Source organism: Gymnogyps californianus, chromosome 1 (assembly GCF_018139145.2).
Source record: "Gymnogyps californianus isolate 813 chromosome 1, ASM1813914v2, whole genome shotgun sequence".
Classification (NCBI taxonomy): domain Eukaryota; kingdom Metazoa; phylum Chordata; class Aves; order Accipitriformes; family Cathartidae; genus Gymnogyps; species Gymnogyps californianus.
In genome coordinates this window covers 91,332,616-91,358,958 of record NC_059471.1, presented here as the reverse complement: position 1 = coordinate 91,358,958, position 26,343 = coordinate 91,332,616, and the positions used below count along the sequence as shown (strand labels likewise).

General features: G+C 41.3%; 1 protein-coding gene across 7 annotated transcripts in view; it reads left to right on the top strand.

Moving 5' to 3' along the window:
• DMD (dystrophin) overlaps positions 1-26,343 on the top strand; it is a 922,027-nt gene that overhangs the window by 834,367 nt on the left and 61,317 nt on the right. For 5 of the 7 annotated variants that reach the window (XM_050904456.1, XM_050904446.1, XM_050904459.1 and 2 more), the window contains exons 1-4: positions 701-754; positions 7,490-7,551; positions 19,213-19,287; positions 24,553-24,754. In XM_050904456.1, the coding sequence (XP_050760413.1) occupies positions 735-754; positions 7,490-7,551; positions 19,213-19,287; positions 24,553-24,754 (359 nt within the window). In that variant the 5' untranslated portion in view covers positions 701-734. Of the gene's footprint in view, positions 1-700; positions 755-7,489; positions 7,552-19,212; positions 19,288-24,552; positions 24,755-26,343 lie in introns of those variants that run through there. The other 2 variants (XM_050904429.1, XM_050904437.1) reach the window with 1 other exon arrangement.

Genomic DNA, 26,343 nt, shown 5'->3' with positions numbered 1-26,343 from the left:
AATACAAAGAAACATTGCGACAGTTACTCAGCGTGAGCAGAAGTATTTCTTCTGCTCTGACAATTCCGGGGGAGAAGCTCGTCCTTCCCAGTGAGGCCAAGGCAAGCCCTCAGAAATGACATTACCTGCTGTCACTCACAAATAAACCACTCGGCATTTTAAGCGCCGGAATTAACAGCTGCGAAGCGAAAACCCACGTTAAGGCCCATTTCAAATCCGTCCCAGCTTCGGTGCATATTTTAATTAAGTTTTCTTCCCAAGTCCGCTGAAAGCGAACTGCTTTGCCACCCCCTGAGCGCACCCATCTCTCCGGCCGGCCCGGGGGAAGGCAAAGAAATCCCGCCCCCCCAAAAAAAAGTCCAGGGAAACCCCGAGGGCTTCCGAGGGCTTCCTCAAGCCGCCGCCGCCTGCCGCCGCCAGAAGAGATGCGACGGCCCGGGTGAAGGCAGGGAAGGGGCGAGATGCCCTCACACGCCCCGCAGCCGAACTGATGGCGGGGGGGGGGGGGGGGAGGGGTGGAAGAGGGGGAACGGAATGGATGTTCGGGGCGCTCCCCGCGGAGCCGGCACCGCCGCCGGGGCGGGGCGGGGCGAGGCGGGGCGGGGCGGGGCGGGAGAGCACCGCCCCCTCCCGCCCTCCCGCCCTCCCGGCGGGGCGGCCGCAGTGGCGCTGGGCGGCGGGGCTGGGCGGCCGCGCTGTCTCTGTCTCCGCGGCGCCGCCGAGCAGTCGCCGCCATGAGGGAGCAGCTCAAGGGGTGAGGGGGATGCGCGGGCCGGCAGGTGCCGGCGGGGGCCGGGCTGGGGGGCTCGGGGTGTTCCAGCCGGGTGCCCGTGAGGATCCCGCGCTCTGTGAAGGGGGAGAGCAGCGTGGGTAGCCGTCCTCTTCATAGACCGCAGGGGGAAGCGGCCGTACCTTTCATTTATTACGCTGAAAAGGTCGACTTGCTGCCTGATTTCTTCTGGGAACTTGAAACGGCATTTAATTCGGCGCCTTTTCCCTCTCACGAGCCCGTAGTTTCGCGCCGCATGTGTCTGGTTGGGACACGTAGGACATGGCGATGTGCGGTCACACGCGCGTGGGTGTACCTGTGCAGGTGTGGGTGGGTGGGGGGAAACCCTGAGGTCGGGCCGGGACGTCGTGGATGTGCCGGAGGTGCGGAGGGCGCCGGGGGAGCGCCGAAAGGGTGGGAACTGGCTCTTCGCGTTATTCCTCAGGTCTTAAGGGGTAGCGCCGTGCTGTAAAACGTTACCTGTGTAGCAGAGAGCGTGTCTTGTAACTTGGTTCAGGCGTGAACTTTAACAGAATTCCTGCAAACAAACGTGCTTAGAGGTGTATTACTTCTCCCAGTAATTTCATGCTTGGAAATAATCTTTCAAGTTAATAGGCAGAAGAAGCTGGGAGGGGATTCCCTCTGGGCTACTGCATTATAAGTGCTATATTTTTTGTTGTTATATGGTACATTATATTGTCTTTTAATAGCTGTTGTAAAACATCTTGCAGCCTGGGACACCAGCGGTGTCCCCTGTCCTCATCTTAAGCTGAAGTTGCGCTGAGAAGTCGTTTTTGCAGGCATATGTGTACGGAGCTGAGGAAAAAGAAGCGCGGTTATATGTAGGATCTTTGACCTTTTAGCACTAAGGAATTGTTTGAGGCCATCGCTGTTTGAGCCTGGATTTGACAAGACCCTGCAGTGAAATTGCTTTGGCAGAAGTGGAGAGGATAGGCTTTGAAAAGCAAATAGGTCAGTGGAGAGTAACAGCTGGGGGGCAGGCTCACCAAGCCTTAGCCACTGAGCCGGAATCTTTGCCCGTGACAGAGTGTACAAAATAAATGTTTAACATCAAGGGGAGAAAAAAGAGTTACTATTCAGTACTTGGCAGTTGATATTTGCCCTTCTTCTACTATTCATTTCCAGTATCGGCAAGAAACTTTACTATGTATTGGTGCCTGCCTTCAGCAGTCTGATAAATCTCGCAAAAGCCAATAAAACACGCTAAAGTCAAATTCCTGCTGAAAAGATGCTGATCCTTGGCTTAAACAGAAATAATCTCTGCACAGATCAGTAGTCTCTAGATTTACAAATGAAAACAGTAGTCCTTTGTAAAGCACAAAGGAGTGCCACCTTTTTACATTGCTAATACTTTCCATAGCAGTAACTTGTTTTATCTGAGGAATTAATGAAAGACTGTAAAAAGACAAATATTAAGTCTTCCTGCAATCACTGTCATCTACTGTTGAAAACATTTTTCTTTTAAATGAGCGGTAGTGTCTGTTCATACAATTTCAATTGCATTTAGGATAGTTTAGTAAAATCCAAACAACTCTGTTGCGTTTATTTTGGCTTTTTGACAACAGTCATAAGGTAGTTGGAATAACATTTTATTCATCTTAAAGCCAAAAGGTGAAAGGTATTGTAAATTGTGTTGTTTGAAAATGGATCAGTTCAGTGCTTTGTAAAATATTACTTTAATTTCGGCTTTTTCGTAAGTGTATGTAACTATTTATTTATAGGTACCTGATAGAATTTCTTATTCTATGCACATCTACACACATGTATATCTAGTTCGTGTTGCATTTTCTAATGAAGGGTGAGGGGACGAGCGCAGCAGAACTGGCTCTAGTATCACCAATGAAGAGGGATGTAAGAGTTTAAAAAGGACTCTGCAGTTGCAACCTAAAATTCTAGACTCTGGAGCTGAGCAGTGAATACACATGAGACTGAATCCTAGATATATATTTAAAAAAAAAAGGGGGGAGAAGGAGGGCAATCAAAAACAGTTAAAAGATTTGCGAATGTTTTGGTGTGGCTTGTGCAGGAATGTTTGGGGGGGAATTTGTATGGGAATTTGGGGGGGGGCAGGGAGCATTGCTTTCCTCTCCTCCTGCTGCTGGTGTTGCTCAGAAGTAATATGAAAGGAAGGAAGGTAAAATAACTGTATTTTGTCCAAACTGATCACATTATGATGAGGGAACTGTAATTCAGCTAGTGTGTCAGTTAGGATATCATCTCTTGATTTCAGGTTTTCAGTCATGTGTGTTATTGGCTTTGCCAACAGCGATGAGAGACAAGTCTCTCTGCTGTTGGCAGGAACAGAGGAGTTCACACAGGCATAGTGTGACAGAATTCCCCACATAAAAATTATCCTTGCTAATATAATATAATCATCCTTTAATGAAGTGGTCCTGCGGTTCCCAAAGGGTGTATTAAGTGAAGATTATGCTTTCATCCCACTGAATTATCAGTGTATATAGCATGCCAGTCACACCAGCACCTAGGTGTCACCATTATCCATTGCTGCTCTTCTCCTTTTTAGGCCTGGTTTTAATTTCCTTTCCACCTTTGCAGCTTAAGTCAGGTGAGAAAGAGGAAAATACGCCACGTGAGCCCACTTATATTTTTATTTATTGCAGAAAGTCCATGATTTAAAAGCTAGTGATCAATTTAGTTGACCTAAATGTAGAGCCAAATTGAAAAATGTATCCCCTGAGCATGTGCAATATTGCAAAACTACTGGCTGTGTGCATTAATGCCTTTCTATGTTGGTGGTTCGTTGGAAAAGCATCTTGAGTACTTACTTCTGCACATATTCGCACCCTGCTTTAGCTGCTGCTAGTCAAGAGGACTTGCACTACACTTTTCATGTCTTTCTGACTTGCAAGCTGTAAAGGGCCTTGTTCACCAGAGTTTGAAACTCTGGCAAGCGCTTTGCTGCAGATCTATTAAGGATGCTACAGCATTCCCAAGTGTGGTTGAAGCTGCCTGAAACTGCTGAGCTGGCATTTCACTTCAGACAGTGTTCACAATAAGGGCATACACACAAATCCTCCCCCACCGGTCCAACCCCAAAGCTCACAATTAAATGGCCTTTGAAAATGGCAAAGAGGCTTATGAAGAATAGCCTCGATGAAATCAAACCTTTCCTGGAGCTGCCCTTGTGTGTAGAATCGTCGATAACTTTCTGAGCTGAAAATGTTCAGTTGAGAGGCAAATGCCTTTTAGCTGGAGCGAAATAGCTGCAGCCTTCTTGTGTTCTGCATGTAAAGTACCAGCAAAATCTGCCCTGGCTCGGTACGGGCACTCAATCTCTACAGAAATCACAGCGATCAAGGTTCAGTTCCCTTTAAAACCCTTGCTTTTTCTTGCAAGAGCGCAGAGGTGTACCGACGGCTCGCCGCTCCGTCGCTGGGTGGGTCTGGTACAGGGTACGAGGTTGAGTGATCTCTGCTGAATTGCCGAGGGTGGCCGTACCTGGGTGCAGGGCACTCTGCCCCATGGGTAGTCACTGCTGGGAGGGTGGCAGAGGCGAGAGTTAGGCTCTCTACTGACTTGACTTTGATAGCCTAAAGGAAGGGGTATTTCCTCTAAGTTGCGACTAAGTTTATAAATAAAGCAGAGGGGAAATGCACCTGCTGTGCAAGTTCAGTCTTTGTCACTTTCGGATGAAGCAAATAAAATCATTCCTTACAATATGTACATCTCCGAGGGAATTAATCTTATACCATGAAAGAAAAGCACACTGAGTAGTGGTTTGGGGTAACTGGTATTAAAAATACCTGAAAACAGTTGGAGTCCAATGTTTCTTTGGCAATGGAAATTTTATTTACAAGATCTTAGGAAAATCAATTATGTATTTTCAGGAAGATTAGCAAATGCCATAAGCTTAAACCATACACACTAAATTCACTGATACATGGTTAGGCCTTACCATAAAAAATGAAAATTAAAAAAATCAATAAATTACCCATGTAGTGGTACTTAGTGATTAACCATAATAGTTTTCCAGATCTAAGATGATCCTTTTGTGTGGATCCTTCTATTCAACACAGGCCTGGGATTCCATATTCCTGTATAGATACACCTTTCCCAGATATCTGCTGGCTTTTAAATATTTTAATGGGGAATTAGTGCCTTTGAAGGCTACCAGGTTAACAGCTGTGGAGTCTGAAGTGGTCTAGTTTATCCATAAAACAATCTGGGGCTGCCAAACTAATTTCATGGGGAAAGTCAGGCAGATTATTTTCAGAGGTTTCTTGTAACTGTGTGCATAAGTTCTTTTTCTCATTTTTACTACATGATTTGGCATACAAACCATGGTACAGTTGCTATTCAAATATCCCCCACTTCTGGGGCTACCTGTCCGTGGGTAAGCAAGCCAAGGTGGCCAGGGTCACGCCTGGGTAACTGTTGATCTGGGACTGACATTGGGTGTGAACAAACTGCAGTCCCAGGTCTGTGGGTTTGAATGTTTATTTGGGTCTGCAGTCCATTCACCTGAATCGTGACATCTCTGGCTACAGGGTTCTTCTGCGATGAGTACGCTCCCTTCCTCTTTTCCTTTGGGCTGCTGTTGTATAAGCAGAGGCTTCAGGTAGCCAAGTTTTTAGGGACTCAATGTGTAAACGAAACTGTTTCTGTTTTTCTTCAAAAATGCACTTTATACCTGGGTATGGTAAAAGCTGCTGGAGCTACATTCTCTCTGCAGAACCTACCCATACCAAGCATGGTAGGAAACACAGGAGCTCAGGTGCAGGTGGCTCAGATGTGCACGTTTTCACTTGAAACTACCCAGTTTCTGCATTTAAAAAAAACAGACCAAGCTGAGATTCTGAATGTGATGGCAGCCACCTCCCTTCGCAGGACTCATTTTTTACCGGAGCAAACAACAAGACTGCTTTTGCTCTTCTAGTGTCCTCCTCCCTCTTTCACTGCCTTCAGCCACCGCAGGAATTAGGAAGGGGAGGGGATGCTGAGGTTGATGAGACAGTGCTTGTTTAAAAGCCTGTGCTCAACTAGGGCAGTGCTATGGCAGCATTTTTTCCTTATGCTTAGTGCTTGTGATCCCTCTCATTCTTTCTTGCAGTTACAGAGCAAAATCTGGAAATACTATATATAGTAAGCTACTGAATATATAGAGGTTACTGGGCCAGTAAAGTATTCAGTGGATCACATAAATAGCCTGTCTTTTAAGACCAAAATTAAATCATACTAAGCAAACATGTCACGATCTTCTTTTTTCCTTCAGTAGGGGTGGTTTTGAAGTGATTCATTGAAAATTTTATCCCTTCTTAGACTATAAAGGGTAAAGGTGTACTTGGGAACGTTGCTGCCTCAAAAAGAGAACTCCAGGACCGTTTGTTCTCTAAAACAACCTCATCCTATCTGTCTTCCAGCGCACAGTTGGTTGTACAGGTGCGTTCAACCCACTGGCTGGGTTGTGGTTTAGTCTCTTGGAGCTGGAGGGTGTGTGCTCCAGGAGCTCCGCAGCGCTGTGGATCAGGTCCTGCTCTCCTGCATATTTTCTCCCAAATGATGTGTGCGTGTTGGAACTGGGATGTCTGCTTTTTAAGTACAGAAATTGCAAATGTGATTGCTAGCAACCGTGTGCTACATAAGCTTTCCAGAATTCTTTTTTATGAATACTCACGGTTGTATTTTAATGTAGCTGAATTCTGTATGAACAGGACTTTATTGGCTACAGGATAGATAAAGAGAATTTTCTTTCAAGTTTTCTACGTTAATGGAAACATGATCACGTTAGCTATGCTGTCATTAAAAAAAAAAAGATAAAATGTGTAACCTTAGGAGACATGAGTTGCTACTACACCCGCTAACACTTTATTTTGTTGGCTTTCTCACACTGCATGTCTTTTGGCAACACGTTGTGTTGCAAAGCTGAAGACTGCTAGCCTCAATGCAGACTGTCCAATTTACATTCTAGTCATACTGCAGCGTTTCATAACCCCGCTTTAGCTTTTCCCTGGCTTCCCAACAGCTCTGCCGCCTGACACTGCACAGGGACCTCCAGGGCAAGGGAAAGGGCCTGGGAGTCCCAGGCAACAAGAGGAGCAGCAATAGTCTTTGCTAAAAGAGACCATCAATACGGGGGATGCAACACATTGGTCTGAAAAGCGGTGTAAGCTGGTGGTGGATCAGTGGGCTGTTGCATGGGGATTTTAGTGCAGATGTTTGGACCAAAAAGAAGGATTGCAGCCGCTGCATTGGGTAGCTCTTATCTGCCACATGGGAAAGCATGGAAAGAGCATGTGGGGGAAAGCAGGTCAAAAATACCACGGATCTCAGTATCTGGTCAGAATTTCCATAAACGCTTTAAGAACTAAGCCCTTTGAAATGTCTCTCCTCTAGTTTGGAGGAACCAGAGAACAATCCGTACAAAACAATGAGTTTTTAAGAATTGATTGGTGTGCTTACAAATTCTTCAAAACATTATGGCATATCTGAATACTTGCTGTCTTTTTAATAGTAGCACTACTTTTAATTTTGTTTCTTGAGCCCATGCCTAAATAAAGCGCTCCGAGTTAACGCCTCACGTTGAAAGAAGACATGGCTACCGCTGCTGAGACCCCCTGCCAGAGCAGCTCAGGCTGCGGGCGGTGGTCTGGCACCCTGCTCCGCTGTGCAGCCTGGATCACTCACTGTGCGATGGAGAGAGCAATTTTACTTTACTAACTTTCGTGTTTTGTATTGTAGCCATGAGACGCAAACGACCTGCTGGGATCATCCCAAGATGACTGAGCTTTACCAGTCTTTAGGTAAGACACCTCTACCAGTTGTTTGTTTTTTTCCCAATCAAATTAATTTTGAAGGCAAAGATTTCCAGAAGTAGTAAAAACCAAAATTAAGTGAAAGTGAGAGGCAGTGCTTTTATCAAGGTTAAAATTTTCTGCAAGGGAAATATATAAGGCATAATAACACATTTCAAACATGCAGTGGAAAAAATAATATTTCAATCAGCACGTTTGGAATGTGCGCTGGGTTTACGAAGTAATTTGGGTGCATTGTTGCAAACTCTTACTGAAAGACTGGGACAGAAATTAAAAAAAAAAAAAAAAATCCTGAATCTTTTCACTGTCTAATCTACTTTACAAAAGGCAGATGAAAAAATCAAACGAAGCTGCTGTTAATGTTGACTTTTGGATGGTAGGAAGCCAATTGAAGCAATTTGCCAAACTGCATTACCACTGCTTTATTTTTAAAGCACTTTCAATACTTGGAAGGCATGGCAGCTGTCATGATGTCATTTTGAATACCCAAATTGCATGCTTATTATGACTTCAGATGTGCCTTTCTGGTGGAGGGGTTTTTTTATTCTTTAGCAGCTTTGGATTTTATTAACAGAAGCACATTATAAGATAAAATAGGTCAATCCATGTTCTAGTATAGGCTGCTTGGCAGCCCATTTAATAGCTAACTCTTTGCTTTTAATGGTTGTGTTAATAAATAATAGAGAGTATAATAAAAATTAAGCTATTTCTCTAAAAGAAATATCAGTGAATATGCTGCATTCAATAAGGAGTTTATGTCTGTACAGCACACATACATAAACCAGCTTTAAATGAACCAGCTTGAGCACTAGGGCAGTGAAGTCTAGCATCCAGTGCAGGCTTATTTACCATGGTGAAAAATAGCTTAAATTATCTCCTGCTAAACTCTAGTTTAGCTGCTGAAAACAGTCTAATTATGCCAGCATAATCTATTTCAAGCTAACTCAGGTATCTCTACGGTGCCCTGCAGTTAAAGGCATACCAAAAATATTTTAGAAAAGTGATATGATAAAATGGAATGAAACAGTATGAAGATTTTTTTTTTCCTTATAGTATTAGCACTGTGGCAGCGATTTGTTCAAAAATTAACCAGAATACAGCTCTGTATGTCAAAAAGGATATAAGATGTGCAAGTCCAGGCTAACCAAATGCAAAAGCAGACAAGTATTGACTTGCCATTTAATTATAACGTATTGCCCTGTTTGTCTCCTTTATATTTCCACTCTTAAAGTGAGTGGTTTAAAAGATTCAGGACAAATAGTAATTGCACATGCAGACATCCCTTTAATACAGGTAGATCTTCAAACAGTTGCCTGTTAATTGAACCGCACTCTGATTCTGCGGCCACCTTTGATCCAGAGATTGCATGATATTTCTGATACTGTTGTTGGTCAGACCTAAAGTCCTGTTGCAACTGCTTTTCTTCTGGTATTTCCCTGTTTCAGCTAGAGTACTCTTGAATATCAAGAAGTGGAGAGGTAACTACATATAAGGGAGAAAAGTGTCTTGATGGATTCAAGTCAACAGTTCAAAAGATGTGTGACTGCTGAAGTCAGTTTGCATTTAATTTAACTGAGTTTTATCACTATGAGTATCACCCAAATGTCAAGAGTTTAAGATATCCTTATTTCTTACTGCGTAAAGAAGGAACATGTTTAGGCAGATTTTGTTTCTTTTTCTTATAAAATCCTGCTGTTTTCCTTTTCAGGAGCAAGGAATGTCCAAAAGGGCAGTCCTCTTTCTGGCTACTTTTATTTCTTTTGGGGTTGAGACCAAATGCTCATTTACATGGAAGCGATGCTCACTTTAGCAAAGGATGCATAATGTGTATTTTTATTAGTAAACTTAGGTTCATATATGTGTACAAAACAGATTAGACAAGGTGATGCTTTGTGCACTGCCACATGGGGTGAAGCTTTGATAGAAGTGCTACTGAATAACCTACCAATTTATTTTATTTTTGAATTGGGTATATTCGTCATTGCCTAACTCTCATACCAATTGCATAATACAAGCATAACTGGTTCGGTCTTGAACAGAACCCTTGATGTATTTTCAGTGCTTTGCTTTGCCTCAGGTCAAAACGGTAATAATGGGATGTTTGAAGTCTTTTCAGACTGTTCGGTAATATTTTATCTGAGAAGATATTATTAAAGTTGACTTTGTATTGCATACTCATTAGATCCTATTATTTTTCCCACATTAGGATCCAAATTTTGCTTCTCATTCATATGAAGAAGCTACTAAAGAGCTTAGTATGTATGCATTTTAAAAATCCAGTAGAAAACATGGAGTCTGCAACCCAGATAAATGCAAAAAAGTGAGACCAAGCACATCAATGCTGTCAAGAGTTTTCATTTCCATTTTCCAACTCCTACACTTAGCCTGTAGGGAATAATTGAGCTATGTGATGTAGCTCTATATACATCCCAGGTACTGACTGATGTGTTGCCTTTCCATAAATTTACCACACTTTAATTGGTGCCAGTTTATCATAATTTGCTAGGGGATCCTTATGTCTAATTTAAATTCTTACAAATTACTGAAAGCTTAATTTTAAGTGAATGAGGAAGATGCAACCTAGCACAAGGTAATGTTCCTCACCTGCCTATGTCTTTGAGGCACAAGAGAAAATTCCGTTAAAAAAAAAAGAAGTAATATTAGTTTTATTCTTCACATATCCAGTTCACACACCTACAAATTGCTGCATTACATTTTTCTAAAATAGATGAATTCCAAGTTTGAAATTTATTGGCCTCAGCTTTCTGTCTTTAGAGGTTTGGGTGTTTATCAAATGAAGCTGAATTACTTGGGACCATTATTTGGTACTAATAAAAGAAGGTAGGAACATGCTGCGTACACTTGTACCTGATCAGATTGTTGGTCTGGGAAGTCATGTATCCTGTCTTCAATAGGGACTGCATCAGAGAAAGCAGAAATAACCCACAGGAAGAAATTATAAAATAACCTGCCCATGAAGGAAGTATTCTCAAATTCTCTTTGAGCTCATTTGTTGAAACATGGCCATTTATAAAGATATTAGTAAACTGTAAAGTATTTGATTTGGAATTTAATATGTGTATCAGAAATTTCTAACTGGTTGTTCTTTTAACAGAAGCTTTTCCTTCTAAGATACTAAAGAGCTTGCTCTGGACTGCTCTTGTGTAAACAACATAGCAATTTTATCAGTTTTAATGAAGCATCTATTCCTGACTCAAGTTGGGCAATTTTCATTCTTCATTGAAAGTTATGGCTACTTAAAGTTACGTAATAAGCCATCAATATTAAATGACTTAATTGTTGTTTAATGGCCAAGTCAAAGTGGCAACAGGTAGTTGCAACAGTGACCTTAGCTGTATCATTTAATTTATCTAGTAGATGTTGGTATAGATTAATTAAAAAAAAATATATAGATTAAGAACATAGAGAAAAAATTAATGCTGAAATAGGAAAGGTAGTAAAAATCAGTGATATGTGAGTCTCAAAGGTTCAGAGGCTGACACACATCCCCTGGTTTGCCTTTACACCGTTATGAACCACTCCCATTTTCTTCTAACTTCCCTCTGAAAGTCTTCGGATTATCAAGAACCGCTCCAGCTGCTTTTCCTTCCAAAAGCAGTTCCCATGCAGCAGATCTGCCTTTTTACAATGTTCTTTTACAGCCCTCTTACAAATTTTCTCATCCTTCATGATGGCTCCAGGGCATCACTGAAATGAGAATTTGTGTTATTTCATTGTCCTGGAGAGTTCAAGGACCTTTGGGTGAGAGGAGAGACAGGGAGTGCAGGAATCAAAGTCATCTGGGATTGCTTAATTTTTTTCAGATTAGCTTCTGAGAGTGAACATTTAAGGGCAGGCAGCTTAGCTCAGAATGATAGTATTTTGCCTTTAAGCTGAAAATGACTCTGACCTTTACAGTGATGACCTAGGAGAACTTGGCCTGTTGTGCCATACAGTTAGTGTCCCCCTCCTCCAGCCTTCCCATGTAATGTCAGTATGAGCCTCCTCAAGGTGCACTAGCGTCACTGTGAACAGCAATTGCAGTAGCAGGGTGCAGTCAGAAATGTTGCCCTGTGCATCTGTTTATCTCTCCTAATTCACCAAGGCAAGACAAGAGGGTGAAAAACACTCTCACTCTTGCAGACTGCAGTGCACTGGTGACAGCTTTCCATTTAATTTGGAGGGATGGGGGGGGCAGTTCTCTGTGGAGTACATGGAAGAAATGTCGAAGTTGCTTGACACAAGGTGGGAGAATGCTGGAAGGTACCTCTGAGCCTCCACTGGGCTTTCGGCAGCAGCTGCTGTGTTGATCTTGTGGCTGGCTGCTCTTGTGCAGCACTGTGAGCTTCCAACTCTGAATGACCAAGGTGGATAAACTTTATCCTTTTTGGTTTGTGTATTTTGATTTGTCCTTCTGAAATGCTGCCTGAAGAGACTAAACTGCGCCTCTCTGCCATGATAGTTTTTATTACAAACTACGAAACCGTGTATTTAATATGAAGTTTTATTCATATTCAACTCATTGTTTTCCATGTTTGTGCTAGTAAGATGTGCCTATTGCACACATCAGTTGTTTGATTTCTACTGGAATCCGGTGAGACAATACATATGGTCTTTCTTTACAGGTTGCTTATTCACTGATGTCGTTTTCAAGCTAACTACGATCCGAATAATAAAACTTCTCATTTCAGAAAATAGGATTGGTTGGGTTCTGTCAACCTTGGCTAGTAGTCAGACCTAGAGTAGGTCATCTTTCTAACAGCGTGTGATTGCATCCTGTGTAGGCATACACCTAACAGGCAATAAACGTAACTATGGCAGAGAAGTAGAAGTTAGGTGGTAGAGGTCAGCCTTGCATCCCTTGAAAATGAAACCATAGGCGTATTAGTAGTGAAGGAGGGTGTTACAGAGAGACCAAAGTAATGTTCTGTTATGGAATAGGTGACCAGTGTGGGAACATTTTGCTCAGGAGTATTGCATTCTTGGTTTGCAAATGGACACCTTTCATTAGTATTTTTGAAGTTGTTTGTTTGCTACTTACTTATTTTAGGATTTTCCATTTGACTACTTCCCATCTAGCTTACATGAACGGTTTCTGACCTTTCTGACTGCAAACTCTGCTCACATCTCAACCCCATAATGGGATGTAACCCAGGTGTACATCATACCCTTTCTTACGCTTCTGGGTTTGCAGGCTGAAGAAAAGCTGTTACATGCTAAAACTAAATTCCCAAAGGTCATGTCAATTGGTCCGGTTATCGGGATGCTGGCACATGCTGTGGTGTTCATCCACTTGCTCTACATGCAATCAGTAGCATTTTGGTGCCCTGGGTACCTCCCACTTACTAATTTGCAGAGACATTATCAGCTTTTTTACTCAATGGGACAGGTCTGGTACAGCATGCCGTATTGTTTCATGGAGAGTGGTTAAGCTGTATGTCTGTATGTATAATAACACTGTTTACTGTTATTTATTCTCAAAGCAATGTAGATGACAGCATTAATTATTGTTATAATAAAAGAGTCAATGGCTGAGACTCAACTGATATTAGGCAGTGTTACTTGATTAATTTCTTTCCTTTGTGCATTTGTCTCATTTGCATTTTTAAATTACAATTCCTAAAGAGGCAATATATGTCACTGTAGGGCATCATTAAAAGATTTATACACAGGTTTTGGGCAGCAGGAAGAAACCCGGCATTCTTATCAGCCGGTCAGGGAATCGTAGCTGTATTGAATCGATGTGAGATGAAGCTTCTTGAAAAGTCAGAGTGCCGTTAATGTCTGATGAAACATGAAAGCTTAGTGACTGGTAGTGGAATTATGGTCTATTCAGGACTGTACAGTAAACAGTTTTTAACCTCTGTTAGGTAGGCATTGTCAGAGACAACAGTGACATGTAATTCCCAAAATAGTTTATCCACTGCAGGCAGTGTATTTATGAACAGCTATATGAGCATGTCACAAGCTATGGTTGAGTAAGACTTTCAGGTTTTGAGGTTTATCACTGTAGGTTCACATTTTTTTCCCTGCAAATAAGCAAGAGTAAAAAAAACCCTCAAAACTCTGTAAATCTTACCAAATGAAAATGAGGATTTGACCTGATGACATCTAATTTCTTTCTAAGAGTTTAGTTGTTAACTTGCCAAATTTTACTCTTGAGATAGTTATCATCTGAAGCATGTAAGCTGCTCTTTTCAGTTTGATGTTGTTCAGACAGTGAGAAAATTGCTGTCCATAAAATCAAGTGAAATGGCTGTGTTTTGTCCTCATTAATTAAAAAGCAATTATAATAATATTCACAATAATATAAACAAGTAACCCTCTTTAAAGTAAAAAACATGGTGGTTTCCAGGTGGAAAGGACTTCCTGAGATGCCTTCAGATTACATTTTATGTGAGAGAGACAAATTATATGAAAAACCTTTGACAGGAGGTAGTCTGGCCCATCCCGGAGCTTTTAAACACTCAGTGAGATTAGTCTGTCGCAGAGGGCAGTACATTATCAAATGAAACATCCCAGTCATTCAGCACTCTTAGCAGCTGGAGCAACTGTAGGGGGGTTAGTCTGTTTAAGAACCACCATGGAAAGCAGTTCAGTTGAAACACCTTACTAAAAACCTGTTGTCTGGGTTATAGACGCGACTATACTTAAGAATAAAACCAAATATCCCTCCATGCTGGACACTGAACCTCTTGTTAAATATATTCTTTTTAAAAACTTACTGTTGTTCTTTAATTTTCTTATTGCTTTTAGTTGCTTACCAACTTATTTTGTTGGAAGACTCAAGAATATGAGGATCTGTTTTTCCTTTTAATATTCATATCCCAATGTAAAATCTGGAATTTAGCATGGGAGGATTTAAAAAAAAAATAAAATAAATCTACAACATTTTATATGTTGATATTGTGTCAGTAGTCAGTGGGACATTCCAGCAGGTGGTTTGAATTTTTGATACAAATCACTGGCCACTTCTCAAATGAGTGGGTTTTTTTACCTGATTATCCACTGGCAAAAGGATCTGCTATGTGTAATTACAGCTGTTTCTACAATACTGTAGAAATACAACATTGGAAAATGTGTTGATGAGGCTGTCTTATCTCTCTTGAGGAAGAACATAGCCCTTATGTTTTGAGATTTCTCTCAACATGCAGAATTAGGCAGAAAAGGCTAGGATTTACTTATCTGATCATCTTTCCATAATATTTCTGATTTGAGTTATTCCTATCAGCAGTCTGAAGTCCTCTTCATTAAAGCTGCATGCGTAACAACAGCACTGGTTCTTGTTCAGTGTTATTCATATTAATATGAATGAACATAAGAATATGAACATGAACATATTCATGTGTTGTAGGCACATGATAGACACGGAGGAAATCACTTTTCTAGATAACATTCTCCCCACTGCATTAGTTGCCATGAAGCAAAGGGAGGTGCTTGTCATGTCTATAATGAAAAGAAGAAAGCAGCAAAAGGAGATTTCCTAATTTCTGAGAGTCACTCATGCTTTAGCACTTTCAACTCCTTTTGCCATGACAGTGGGAGGGCTGCAGCAGAAGCTTAGGAAGACCGTGGAGAGATCTTACTGCTGTGTTGGTGGGAATTTGTTGCTGCGAAGGCATCAGCTGTAAGCACCTGCCCTGTCTTACGGGTCTTCTGTAAAGCGATCTTAAATCTTCTCCCCTAGAAAGATTTATATTCCCTTGAACAGAGAGGTCGTTCGTGGCTGAGTGACGGGAGAACCATGATTTCTCTTTGCTCTGGGATGTAAATATGAGTGTCACCAAATACTCCCATGTGATCCTTTCCTCAGTCTGTTCCTTTCCAGGGGCCACGTGACCTCTTCCACTACATAGTTGTTTCAGACCATAAACAGATGATGCTCTTGAGCATTTACTTTTTTTGTTCAAAGCTTGAAACTTACCTTCTGAGCAGCGAGGACTGGGAGTATCGTTAAACAACCTGCAAAAGTTTCACATGCTCCAAGGGCTCTTCAACCCTCTGACCACCTCATTGGGATGATGAGACAGTGCATACTTTCTAGGAGTGGGAGGAAGGGGCTGGAGGAAAGTTTACATGGTATACTGAGCTCTCCAACCTGTTCAGAGATGATAAAAGCTTTGGAGTCAAGGCTTAGTGGGTCCTGACTCTTTTAGTGGGCTGTTTGGGAGTGGAGAAAGCATCAGATTTTTTTCCCTCGGGACCCAGGAAGGGGGGGGGGGGGGAAGGCCCCAGGGAAGGAGGAACTACTGGTGTTTCCATAGGCCCTTGGAACGTTGCTGCTGCTTGAGCCTCCTTCCTCCCTCCTCCACACGTTCCTGGCAGTAGCAGCTGGCTTGTGGCCAGGCAGCGCCTTATACTGCCTCACTTGAAGCATCCTCCCTTGCTGCTCGTGGTGCCGTTACCTCCAACGCTCCCGAGCCCAGTGACCAACTCTCATTCCCTGACAGTCTTATGTTCTACGGTTCATTTAAATGGGGTCATATACCAGCAAGGGAAATATTTTGAACCCAATTAGGAGAGGCCTGGGCTTCCCCTCGTTGCTCCACAGAGCAGCACTTTTGTTCCAGCAGTAGCTCCAAGGGAGATAAGACACCACCGGCAGTTTCATAGGAGTAGGGAGGGGAAAGGTTACATCATTAAGATCCAGTCACCTTAAATGACTGTCACCACCTGGTAAGAGAGCTGTCAATCAGGAGCATGGAGGTGGTGGCGTAACAAAGAGGGGAGGTGAGCAGTTGACACGGGGACAGTAGCTGGGCATGGGCTAATACTGATAACAGCAACGAAGGTGGGAGTGGAGGCGTGCAACGGCTACACTTGGCCTCAGCACGTAGAGCCAAAAGATGATATTGCTGCTACTTTCCCAAAACCTGAGATGAGGGCTCTGAAACTAGCTCCTGACATTGCTTGTGATCATTTACAGCAGATGCTTCTTGGCAGCAATGTCATTAAGGTTGATAATAAATTCAGCGTGTATCACATATACAGGAAAATAGATGTAAACTACAGCACTTTCAGGATTAAGTGTCTTCATGGATTGTACTTTCTGCCCTGATCAAAGCCTGGAATATGCATATATATTTACTAATATTTCTTAAAATGTAAATAATAAGTAGAGAAGCTTTTTTCAGAATACTCAGGGAAAATTTAGGGAAGGCTTCTTCATTTTATCAAATGCTAACCATAATCTAGTATATATTTTTTTCCAGAATACAACTGCAGATTTACAACAAGGGTACAAAATGTAATTGAAGTCACAGTGTGTTTGCAAGAGACTGCTTTATTAATTTCCCTTCAAGACAAATTAAGTCGCCTTATTTAAATTGCTCACTGTATTCCACACCACATTAAGGCTTCTGGACGTGTCAGGATGATTGTGAGAGAGGGAGCTGGCAGGAACAATACACAGGAGAACGGCCCATTAAAAAGGTGTATGGAACTGTGCAAAGAAAAAGAAATGATATACAAAGCTGAAACTTTCCCTTCTGCTCTAAGACGTGTTTTAGAAATGTTCCACAGCTTTTATTAAGCTATACAAAACTACTGAATTATCAAACCTCAAATTACTCATTCAGAACAGCTTAATTAAAATTAATGTAATTGAGACTATATTCCCTCTGCTACCTATACCTGTACAGCATTGTAAATGATGTTGGGATAGTTATACCCAAGCTACCACATTGCAAACAGCTTTATAGCCCCTCAGTGCATATGCCAGCAAGGAACTGTTTTGTATTTGCCCTGTTTTTGATCATATTCTTTCTCTAAGAGTCTGCCAGGCTTAGAGGCAGCTTATTGGGCTAAATGGACCTTTATTCTGAGCCAGTACATTTTTTTTTCAATGTTCTTTTTGTATTTGCATAGTAGTTCACATTTTCCAAACACTTTCCCATCATAAACTCCTTAGGCCCCATGGGTTTCATCAGTAAATTAAATGCATTCAGCAGTGTTGCCGGGTGCTGAAACTGGCTGGCACAAACAGTCCATTTCTGTGCTAGAAAACCCTTAAATTACAAGATGCCAACCGATCTGTTGGGAACGGTTCCTAGACCGCTTAAATGCCTGGGAGAGTCTGTGCCCAGGAATTAGTTGGGTAGGTGACAGGGCCAGAAGCATGCCAGCAGCAGTCTGGTTTTTGAGCGGTGGGGGTGACCGCGCTGTAGCACACGAGAGTGCCCCCCCCCCCGCTCCTCAGGTCCCAGTGCAGCCGCCCTGTAGCATCCCTGGGAGGTGCTGGCAATGCCAGTTGGGAAACAGCATTGGTTCATGGACTTGCCCCGAAAAGAGCAACCTTGATGGCTTACCCACTTTCTCTTTGATGCAGGTACCAGCTTGAAGCTGCACACAGTTAACTTAGGTATCTGTTGATCTACTCGCATAAACAAAAGCCCTTTGCCAGATTTGTGCACTCACTTCTGCATCCTGAGTATGATTCTGAGTAACACAAGCGGTGGTGCATCTGCACTGTAGTCTTGGTATGCCAAATCTAGTTGTAAATTAGGAGTTAGCCAATGTACTGGTACTGATGGCAGGAATTCAGCTACAGTAGTTTCAGCCTCACGTTCAGTGAATTTTATCTTCATCCTTGTAAATGGGGTTTGCCCAAGGCCACCCTCAACAAAGCCAGGGACAAGATTAGAATAAGCGCATCTTCCTCAGTCTGGTTTCATAGAAGAGAAAGATGCAAATGCAGTTTCCTGGCCAGAGTTGGTCCAAGACAACCCCTCCTTTCTTTTCAGTTTTGTCTAGTGTTCGCTTCTTAGGTTACAGACCAATTGCTGTGCCTTGCTGTGGAGATCACCACACTTCGGTGCTGAATAATGTTCAGGTAGCTGATACTGAGCCTCCCGTGCGCTGAGAGGCTTCTCTGTTCTGGTGTGGTGTGCCTCGTCCCTGCAGTGTCCTGGGAGGTTTTGCAAGCCATGGTTAAACTATTCAGTGAGGACTTCTGCTGATGTCCTCATGTGAGAAGGAAGGCTCTAGCAAAAATCTCGCCACACCGTGTGTTCCTAGCCAGGTGCCATTCCCCGTCGTGCTGCTGCAACCCACCGGCTCCCCGCTATTTCGGAGGTGGGAACCTGGGAACTCACCTGGCTGGGTAAGCTAGCTTCCCGCCAGGAAGGCTCTACATCTCAGGGCATGGCTGGGATCTGCTTAGGTGGAAAGCACAAAAGTTTCATTGGTTTTTTTAAGGGTTTTTTTTAGCAGTAGCTGAGAGTCGCTTGTTTTTTCCTAGGCAGAGCTCTTCTCTTGGGGCTGCCTGCACGCAGCCTGGCTGGTGCATCGGGCAGGCAAGGAGGAGTTTCAGGTTCTTCTCTCTCTCACAGTGCCTTCCATGTGAAAGGCTGCAGTATTTTCAGACAACACTACTGCAGTTACTGATGTTGTCCTTTCAGGCGCTCTTAAGTTCAGTGCCTTTGAACGAAAGGAAGTAACACTTTAGGGCTTAGTGTTTTTCTTTTGGATGATTGATTGTCAAGGTTTGAAGGCTTTTGCTCAGTGAAGTAGAGTTTCTAACATTTTTTTTTTCTCTGTTATTTTAAGTAATGAGTATAATCTTCTAGTTCAACTGAACAATGTCTTTGTGAGTCTAGTTATTTCTAAGGTGTAAAGCTGATCTTTTATTTTAATATTTCCCCCCTACAGCTGACCTGAACAACGTCAGGTTCTCGGCGTACAGGACTGCCATGAAACTCCGCAGGCTGCAGAAAGCCCTCTGCCGTAAGTATGTGCCTGTGCCTCACCTGCTGCCAGGAAGACTTTATGACCAACACACGAGTTTATTTGCAACTTTGAGGTGCAGAAGAACACTCCCACACATACCCCCAGCTCTACCTGGTGCATGGAAACCTCTCACCTGAAGGGTCTTCTGCTGCCACCGGTTTGCACATTCCTTATGAAACCAAAGTGCTGGGTGGTCTGCAGATCTGTCCCTTGTAAGACAGAGCAGCAGATCAGAAACAAAACTAACATCCCCTGCGTATTTCTTATCTTTATACTCTTTAGCTGCTATTTTCACTGTGCTCATTACTGGAGCCACATCTTGTGTCAGCTGCAGCTTTACAGCTCAAGACCAAAGGAACAGGATTGTAGTGTATTGGGAACAGTGAGAGTTCGGGTGAAATAATCGCTCCAGAGCTGGAGTTGCTTAATGGTTTGTTAAGTTGAATCTTGAACCCTGAGGGGCTGTTGCCTTTAAACGAGATCATCACAATAAACATTTAGCTTCATTTTTCCCCAGCTTTTGGTTATGTTCAGAAGTCTCTCATCAGCCATACACTAGTGATGTGCATGTTCTAACATTTTAATTCTCTCAACTGGTGTATGGTATTCTACCTGTCACTGGAGTTACGTTTCCTCTTCAGCTTATGGTAACCTGATAGCTAAATAATTTGTTCATAGTTTTCTTGGTAGGCCAATCAGTTGCCAAAGCAAGCAGTTTATTAGGTGGTACAATTTGGAGGGTTATTAAAATATTTTAACATTCACTATTCGGCATTTAATTACAGGGTTAAATTTCTGACACAGTTGCAAATGTGTCAGCTGTTGATTTATCTCAAGTTGGGATTTGTGCTCACATGCTTTCTGGAACTGTGTCAAACCTCGGTATTTTTGAGCATGTTTACTTTTAGGCTTATAAGCATGGGTGAATTCCACTAGTGAACAGATTTAATTTCTGAATTTATAAAAAAATAGAGAAGAAAAAAGAAAAAAAGGAAAAAATAAACAGTAAGTGAAAAGTCTTGTAACATAATGAAAGGTTTCAACATGAATGCAGTGACAAAAAATGAGTTCTGATAATCAGAAACACAAACATCTTTCCATGGCACAGCACTCCTGCCACACTCATTGTGGAAAGGTAGTGTAAAGAAACTGGAGTGATATGCAGTGAAAAGTATTCATAATCAGTGCAGCACTGAAGTAAGGAACTAAAATTTTTGGAATTACAGTTTTCTCTAGCTGGCAGTGCGCAAGTGTAACTTGTAACAGGTTTTTATGGCTGAAAGTATAAAACTTTGCATCCTGTTTTATCGCTATTACCCTGATTCCTACCAGTGAATGATTCTAGACTCATCTTGAGCTTTACAGTGTGGAATTGTAATTATGCACTGAAGTTAGTTCATCTCTCGAGCTTACACTTAGGTAGATTTTCTGAGAATGGATATTTTCAGAGACATGCAGTGGCGCTTACACTGATTACTTTAGCACATTCTTCATACTTGTATCTAAGGAGAAGTATTTAAGGAATTTGGTTAGCAGTCTTTGTTCTTACAAATATTTGTGCTTGGAGACACCATCATTGTATTTGTGTATTCTGTGATTTCTGTGTCGCTTGTGAACTCAGTTTAATTAGATTTTTTTAAAAAAAACCCAGCTCATTACAAAATTCTTTTTCTGCAGTTTGGCACTAGTAGAAATAGAGCACAGTGCTGCATTTCAGGGCTCCTACGCATAGTCAAAAATCCCTAAATTCCACTTGCAGTAGGTGCTGCTTTCAGTTCTTACGTTTTATTTCAGTTTTAAAATTGCAGGAGTTTAAATATATATGTGTATATTCTTTTCTGCAAACTTCATAAAAAGCAGAGCAGTATTGTCTACTGAGGAGCACTCTAAAGATGTGTGCACAATAGAAGGCCTGCAGAAGTGAAGGTACAGCCTATTTCTCAGTGGCAAGAATAGAAACCCTTTTAAAAATGAACTATACTTAGACTTTAGTTCTTTTCAGTTTGTAAATCAGCCCAATGAACATTAAGACACCAGGATATTAAGCCTAAAGAAGAATATGGAAAATGGTAATCCTTAACAAATAAATGCTTGTGTATTGTGTTACCTTAGAAGAGTCTAGTGGGTGGCTCTATCATCCCAGCCTTTAAAATTATTGTGGGCATGCCAGGTGTAACTATTGCACCATTTTTTTAAAAATGTATGATTTCCTTTGATAATCACATCAAAGCATGTTGACTTTCTTGTTTTGCCACTTTTAAAAGATCAGATCTTCAAGTGCAAACCACATCTGAACATTGTGATGTCAATAAAATGAGATGTATTCACAAACTTTTCTTGGAGATGCAGCAAAAGAAAATATTCAGGAACTTCTGTTAAGGTGCTTTTTTCCTTTAAGTTTATGCAGGCTAGATGAAATACATTTTTTTAATGTATCAGCCAACAGCAGCAGGTTACAGAGGAGATGATCTTGCATTCTGGGAACACCATTAATACTTTTTATCACCAGCCATATGTTGAGTTTTCCCTAAGTTCAGTATGTGACCTCCACAGCATACTTTCTCCTGCCTGTTAATTGTCATTTCTGTCCTTCAGTTGGTTAGTTATTCCAGGTCATATTTTATACTTTTCCTGCAATCTGGCCACAGATTGGTGTCTAGTTACAAACATCCTAACATTTTTTCTCTTGCCTTAGAGGCCAAAGAAGTATTTATATAGATGAGTTAGATTTCAAAATAAGCTAGAAGCTACAGAGTCAGTTTTGGAATTTTAAGTAGAAAAGAACAAAAGAGTGGCAGAGAACCCACAAAAAGTACAAAGCATAAAGCGGTATGGTTTATTTCAGTTAAAGGTTTGTGATGAATGTACAACTCTTCAATACATATCTGACTGTTGGGGCTTGTCTGTTGAAAGTCTGTCATTCATGGGACCTCCTATTTGCTTTCAGGAAAGAAATACGCAATTCCTGGTTCTGGGAGAGGACTACCCCCCCACATTTCTTTAATCTTGGTGGGAAAGATGCAGGAGGAGCTTAATGTGGTGAAGGCCAGAGCCACTATTCTTCCCATAAAAAGAAGCTCCCTAAAGCAGAGCACAGTGGCAAGCACTTTTTGCTTGTTATAAGATGAACATGTGTTATTAACTTCAAGATAGGACAGGAGGTTGATGAAGAGCGGGGTGAAAGGCTTTTCAGAAGTTGCTGCTTATTAGTGGGAAAAGCTTTCACAAAGTGGAATGACCCATGTTTAGCAGTAGCTGCATATATAATTAAGCTGCCACTCAGATGCCTGAGGGGTTCATTTAATTACCGTTGATTCATAGTCTCAAAGGAACTGAGAGTTCAGCCTAAAGCTCAGAGTTCAAGGTGTCGTGAAGGCAGTGCTCTATTTCCAATTTGACTAATAAATTATTAGAAGAAAAGCGTCTTTCTGAGACTGTTAGGAATGGGTCTGATAAATATGCTTTTGTGGGATATAACACTGACCTTAGAATAGCTATATTTTATATGGTAGTAGGTTAAAGATAATATTCCAAAAGATTTTCTTTTAATAAATATCTATATGCTAATGTGAAAAAAGTAAAATTCCAATAAAACCCTGCACAAAACCACAGATTCAGCATTAAATTTCTTGGTATAATAATGGGGATAACATTCCAAGCTTTCCTTATTCACTCTAGCACTGGGTGTGTCAGTCCCACAGGATGAAATTTTCAGAATTGCTTAAGGGATTTGGTAGCAGAAGTCCCTATTGATTTCCAATGAAATTTATACTCCTGCAATTCTTTTGGCAATTATGAAATCCCGGCGTACTGTCCATGCAGCATTACCAGGCAGCCCTGTGTGCAGCTAAAGTATTTTTCATCTCCACTAGGACATGAAAGGGTCAGTTTCATCCTTGGTAAAATAGGATACTCGAGTGTGAATTTGGCAAATGTGCCCATAAGCTGCATCAAGTTCTAAAAAAATTCCTGTATGGGGTTCTGCATTTAGCCTCTACACGTTTGGGTTTTTTTTTTTTTTTTGATGTTACCAAGAGATGTTGCTTACCAGGACTCAGTAAAGCACATTTTTATTCCAATGAGAGAAAAACTGGTCTTGCAGTTGGGTTAGTTCATTTCCCAGTTTTGTGAAGAATTTCCTGGATGATTTTGGGCAGTTCATTTTGGGCCAGATGCTACTCCCTCGAGTCATGTTGAATCGTGCTGCACTTTTTGACTGCTCATGGCATGAGCAGGACTAACAGCATCTGGGCTTTAATGTCCCCATTTCTCACACCCTGGAAATTCACTGCAAGGAATTACAAAGGATTTTCATGTGGCAGTAGGAAGATCTGCACTGATAGTCTCATTTTTCTGGTTTCTTTTGTTCTTATTCGTGTTTTACTTTGTAAACCAACATCCCATAACTGTCTGATTTGGTGTCCCCCAAAATGTGATGCTGCTGTTGATGTTAGTATGCAGAGACTAAGAGCTGAGAAAGGGAAGTTCTGTTTTGCCTTGGACATCTGAATTTCAAAATGCAACTGACTTAAAACGGAATACAAATCAAGTTGTTAAATGTCCATGACAAAAAACTCTGTTGTATGTTGACTGGTAACTTTAAATGTGTCTTACTCCATAATGTCATAGAGGTATTTATAAATGTAAATGCTCTGCAGAATTAAAAATGGATAAATTTCATTAATAAATATTGAAAAAGGTCATGTAATGTTTCTGGAACCTTCTTGTCCTTGTTCTCAGCAGAAGAAAAGTAACAGAGGTTAATCCCAGTTCAGTTGTGATTTGTTCGTATATTCCTTGTGGAGTTTGGTTCGGTTAAGACTGCTCGACATGTAAGAAATGGACGGCACGTCTCAGGAAAGCTGATGACATGTACTGTGTTTAGAGCACATTTGGTGAATGCAGTAGTCAAATATTAGCCTATCTGTAGGTACATAAAACATGAAATATGTAATTTTTACTTACATAGTACTTTATGTGTAATATTTCCAAAGGATTTGATAACATAATAGGTACTTTACAGCTAACAATGAACCAAATTTCACTTTTATAAACACTGCCCTCTAAGACCACAGCTGAATAAACAGTGCACCTGTAGGAGTCTTGAAACCAGTTTTGCACGTGACTTTCAGAGGACATAAAATGTCCTCTGGCTAGGCATGTAAGCCAAGTAAATTGTTCTATTTACTTTTTGGGTATGGGTAATACAACCCCTGTTTCTCTTCAATCTTTATTGTGGTTTTTTGTTTTTTATTTTAACAGTGGATCTCCTGAGTCTGTCTGCTGCATGTGATGCCTTGGACCAGCACAACCTCAAACAAAACGACCAGCCGATGGATATTCTGCAGATCATTAACTGCTTGACCACCATTTACGATCGACTGGAACAAGAGCACAATAACCTGGTCAACGTTCCTCTCTGCGTGGACATGTGCCTCAACTGGCTGCTGAATGTCTATGACACGTATGTATGGGTGCTCTGACCATGGGGTGCTCAGGAGCTTTCCCAACAGCACAAGGGGAAGGGAAGGGGTAAAAAGCCATCTGCCTCATTATAAAATGAATGGCTTGAAACTGAAAAAAACGGTAGTTGAAGTGAAAGTTTAATAAACTTGATGGTTTAATGGCTGCATTTAGCTGAATCAATACAGCCCTTGGTTAGGATTACAATCCTAGCTTTATTAAGCTAAGCAATGAGAGAGCTGGAAAACAGAACTTTTTAAACAGATTTCTGTGTTCAGAGCAATTCTGGGACTGCATGTCCTCAGTAGCTCACGGCTTTACATGGCTTTTTAAATTTATTTAGATAAAGAAATTCACGAGAATTATCAAGAAGCAACAGTATGAACACCATCATATAGACTCTTGCATGTGTCTGTACTTCCAGATGTTAAACCTTTTCAGAGCTGTCCATTTTCTATAGCTTTCAATCTGTAACTCTTGTTTAAAGATGGAGGAGGTTCATCTCTAATCTAATGTGCTACAACCCTTAGCAGTCAGAAGATTTGAGTAATACTTCATCTAAAATTTAATTTTAAAAAGTGTACCTATAAGTATAAATACAACAGAATAAATTTACCTTAAGAAACTTCATGAGTATTCCTATTCAGTGGGTTAATGATGTTGCTCATAACGCATAGACAAATTCCAACACACGTTTGTAAGCTAATTTTAGAATAAGCCATTATTTTTGTATTTGGTGAATTCAGTGAAAAAAATGTCAGTGGAAGTCTTTATTTGTGTTTTTAAGGTTCTTATCAGCCACCTTCAGCCAGACACGCTCATTACTGGCAGAATAAACATTTACGTATAGAAATGGAAGGACACGGGTCAATTACTGTATTTCCATTGACATTTTGATCTGTATTGAAGTGCCATAACATTGTTCTTCTGTCCACCCTTTATCACAGCACTGAAGCTTCGATGATCACCTACCAAAAAAAAGTACAGATTTGTACAGAGTCTCTTCCTGCAGGATCACCTCCGATAAGCCAGTTGCTTATAACATCCTGTGCAGCAGCTGCAATATCCTGTGAAATGGATTACCCAGATTACATTATATTTTTATGTAGTGTACCAGTAGTAGGGAATGGGGCTATATTCATTTAAGAGCCAGGTTTTATTTCTTTAATCTGCTTTGGCTTCCACAGAACTCTGATCCACTTCTGAATTATCATCAACTATAAATAACATAAAAATGAAGATACCCAGTTAGCGAAAAACAAAAAAGATGTGCTAGGGATGTTAATCCAGATCAGCCATGTTAGAGGCAGAGAAGGAAATAAAGGTTGTTCCACAGGCTGCTCCTAAGCTGGACCGTCCGGTTTAGATTTGCCGTGTCCAGTCTAGTTTTCTTTATGTTGCACTGTGCTGAAAGTACAACATTAGAAATTATAATTGGCTGCCTCCAGGCAATTCCCTAGCTATGCTAGGGAACTGTATATTGGAGGACACAACGAAACAGAGAGGTGTTTTATGTGTGAGGAAAGCTCGTAGCTATTTTGCCGAAATTCAGGTTTGAATTACGCTGGTAAGAGAGGTGACCTTGGGGTT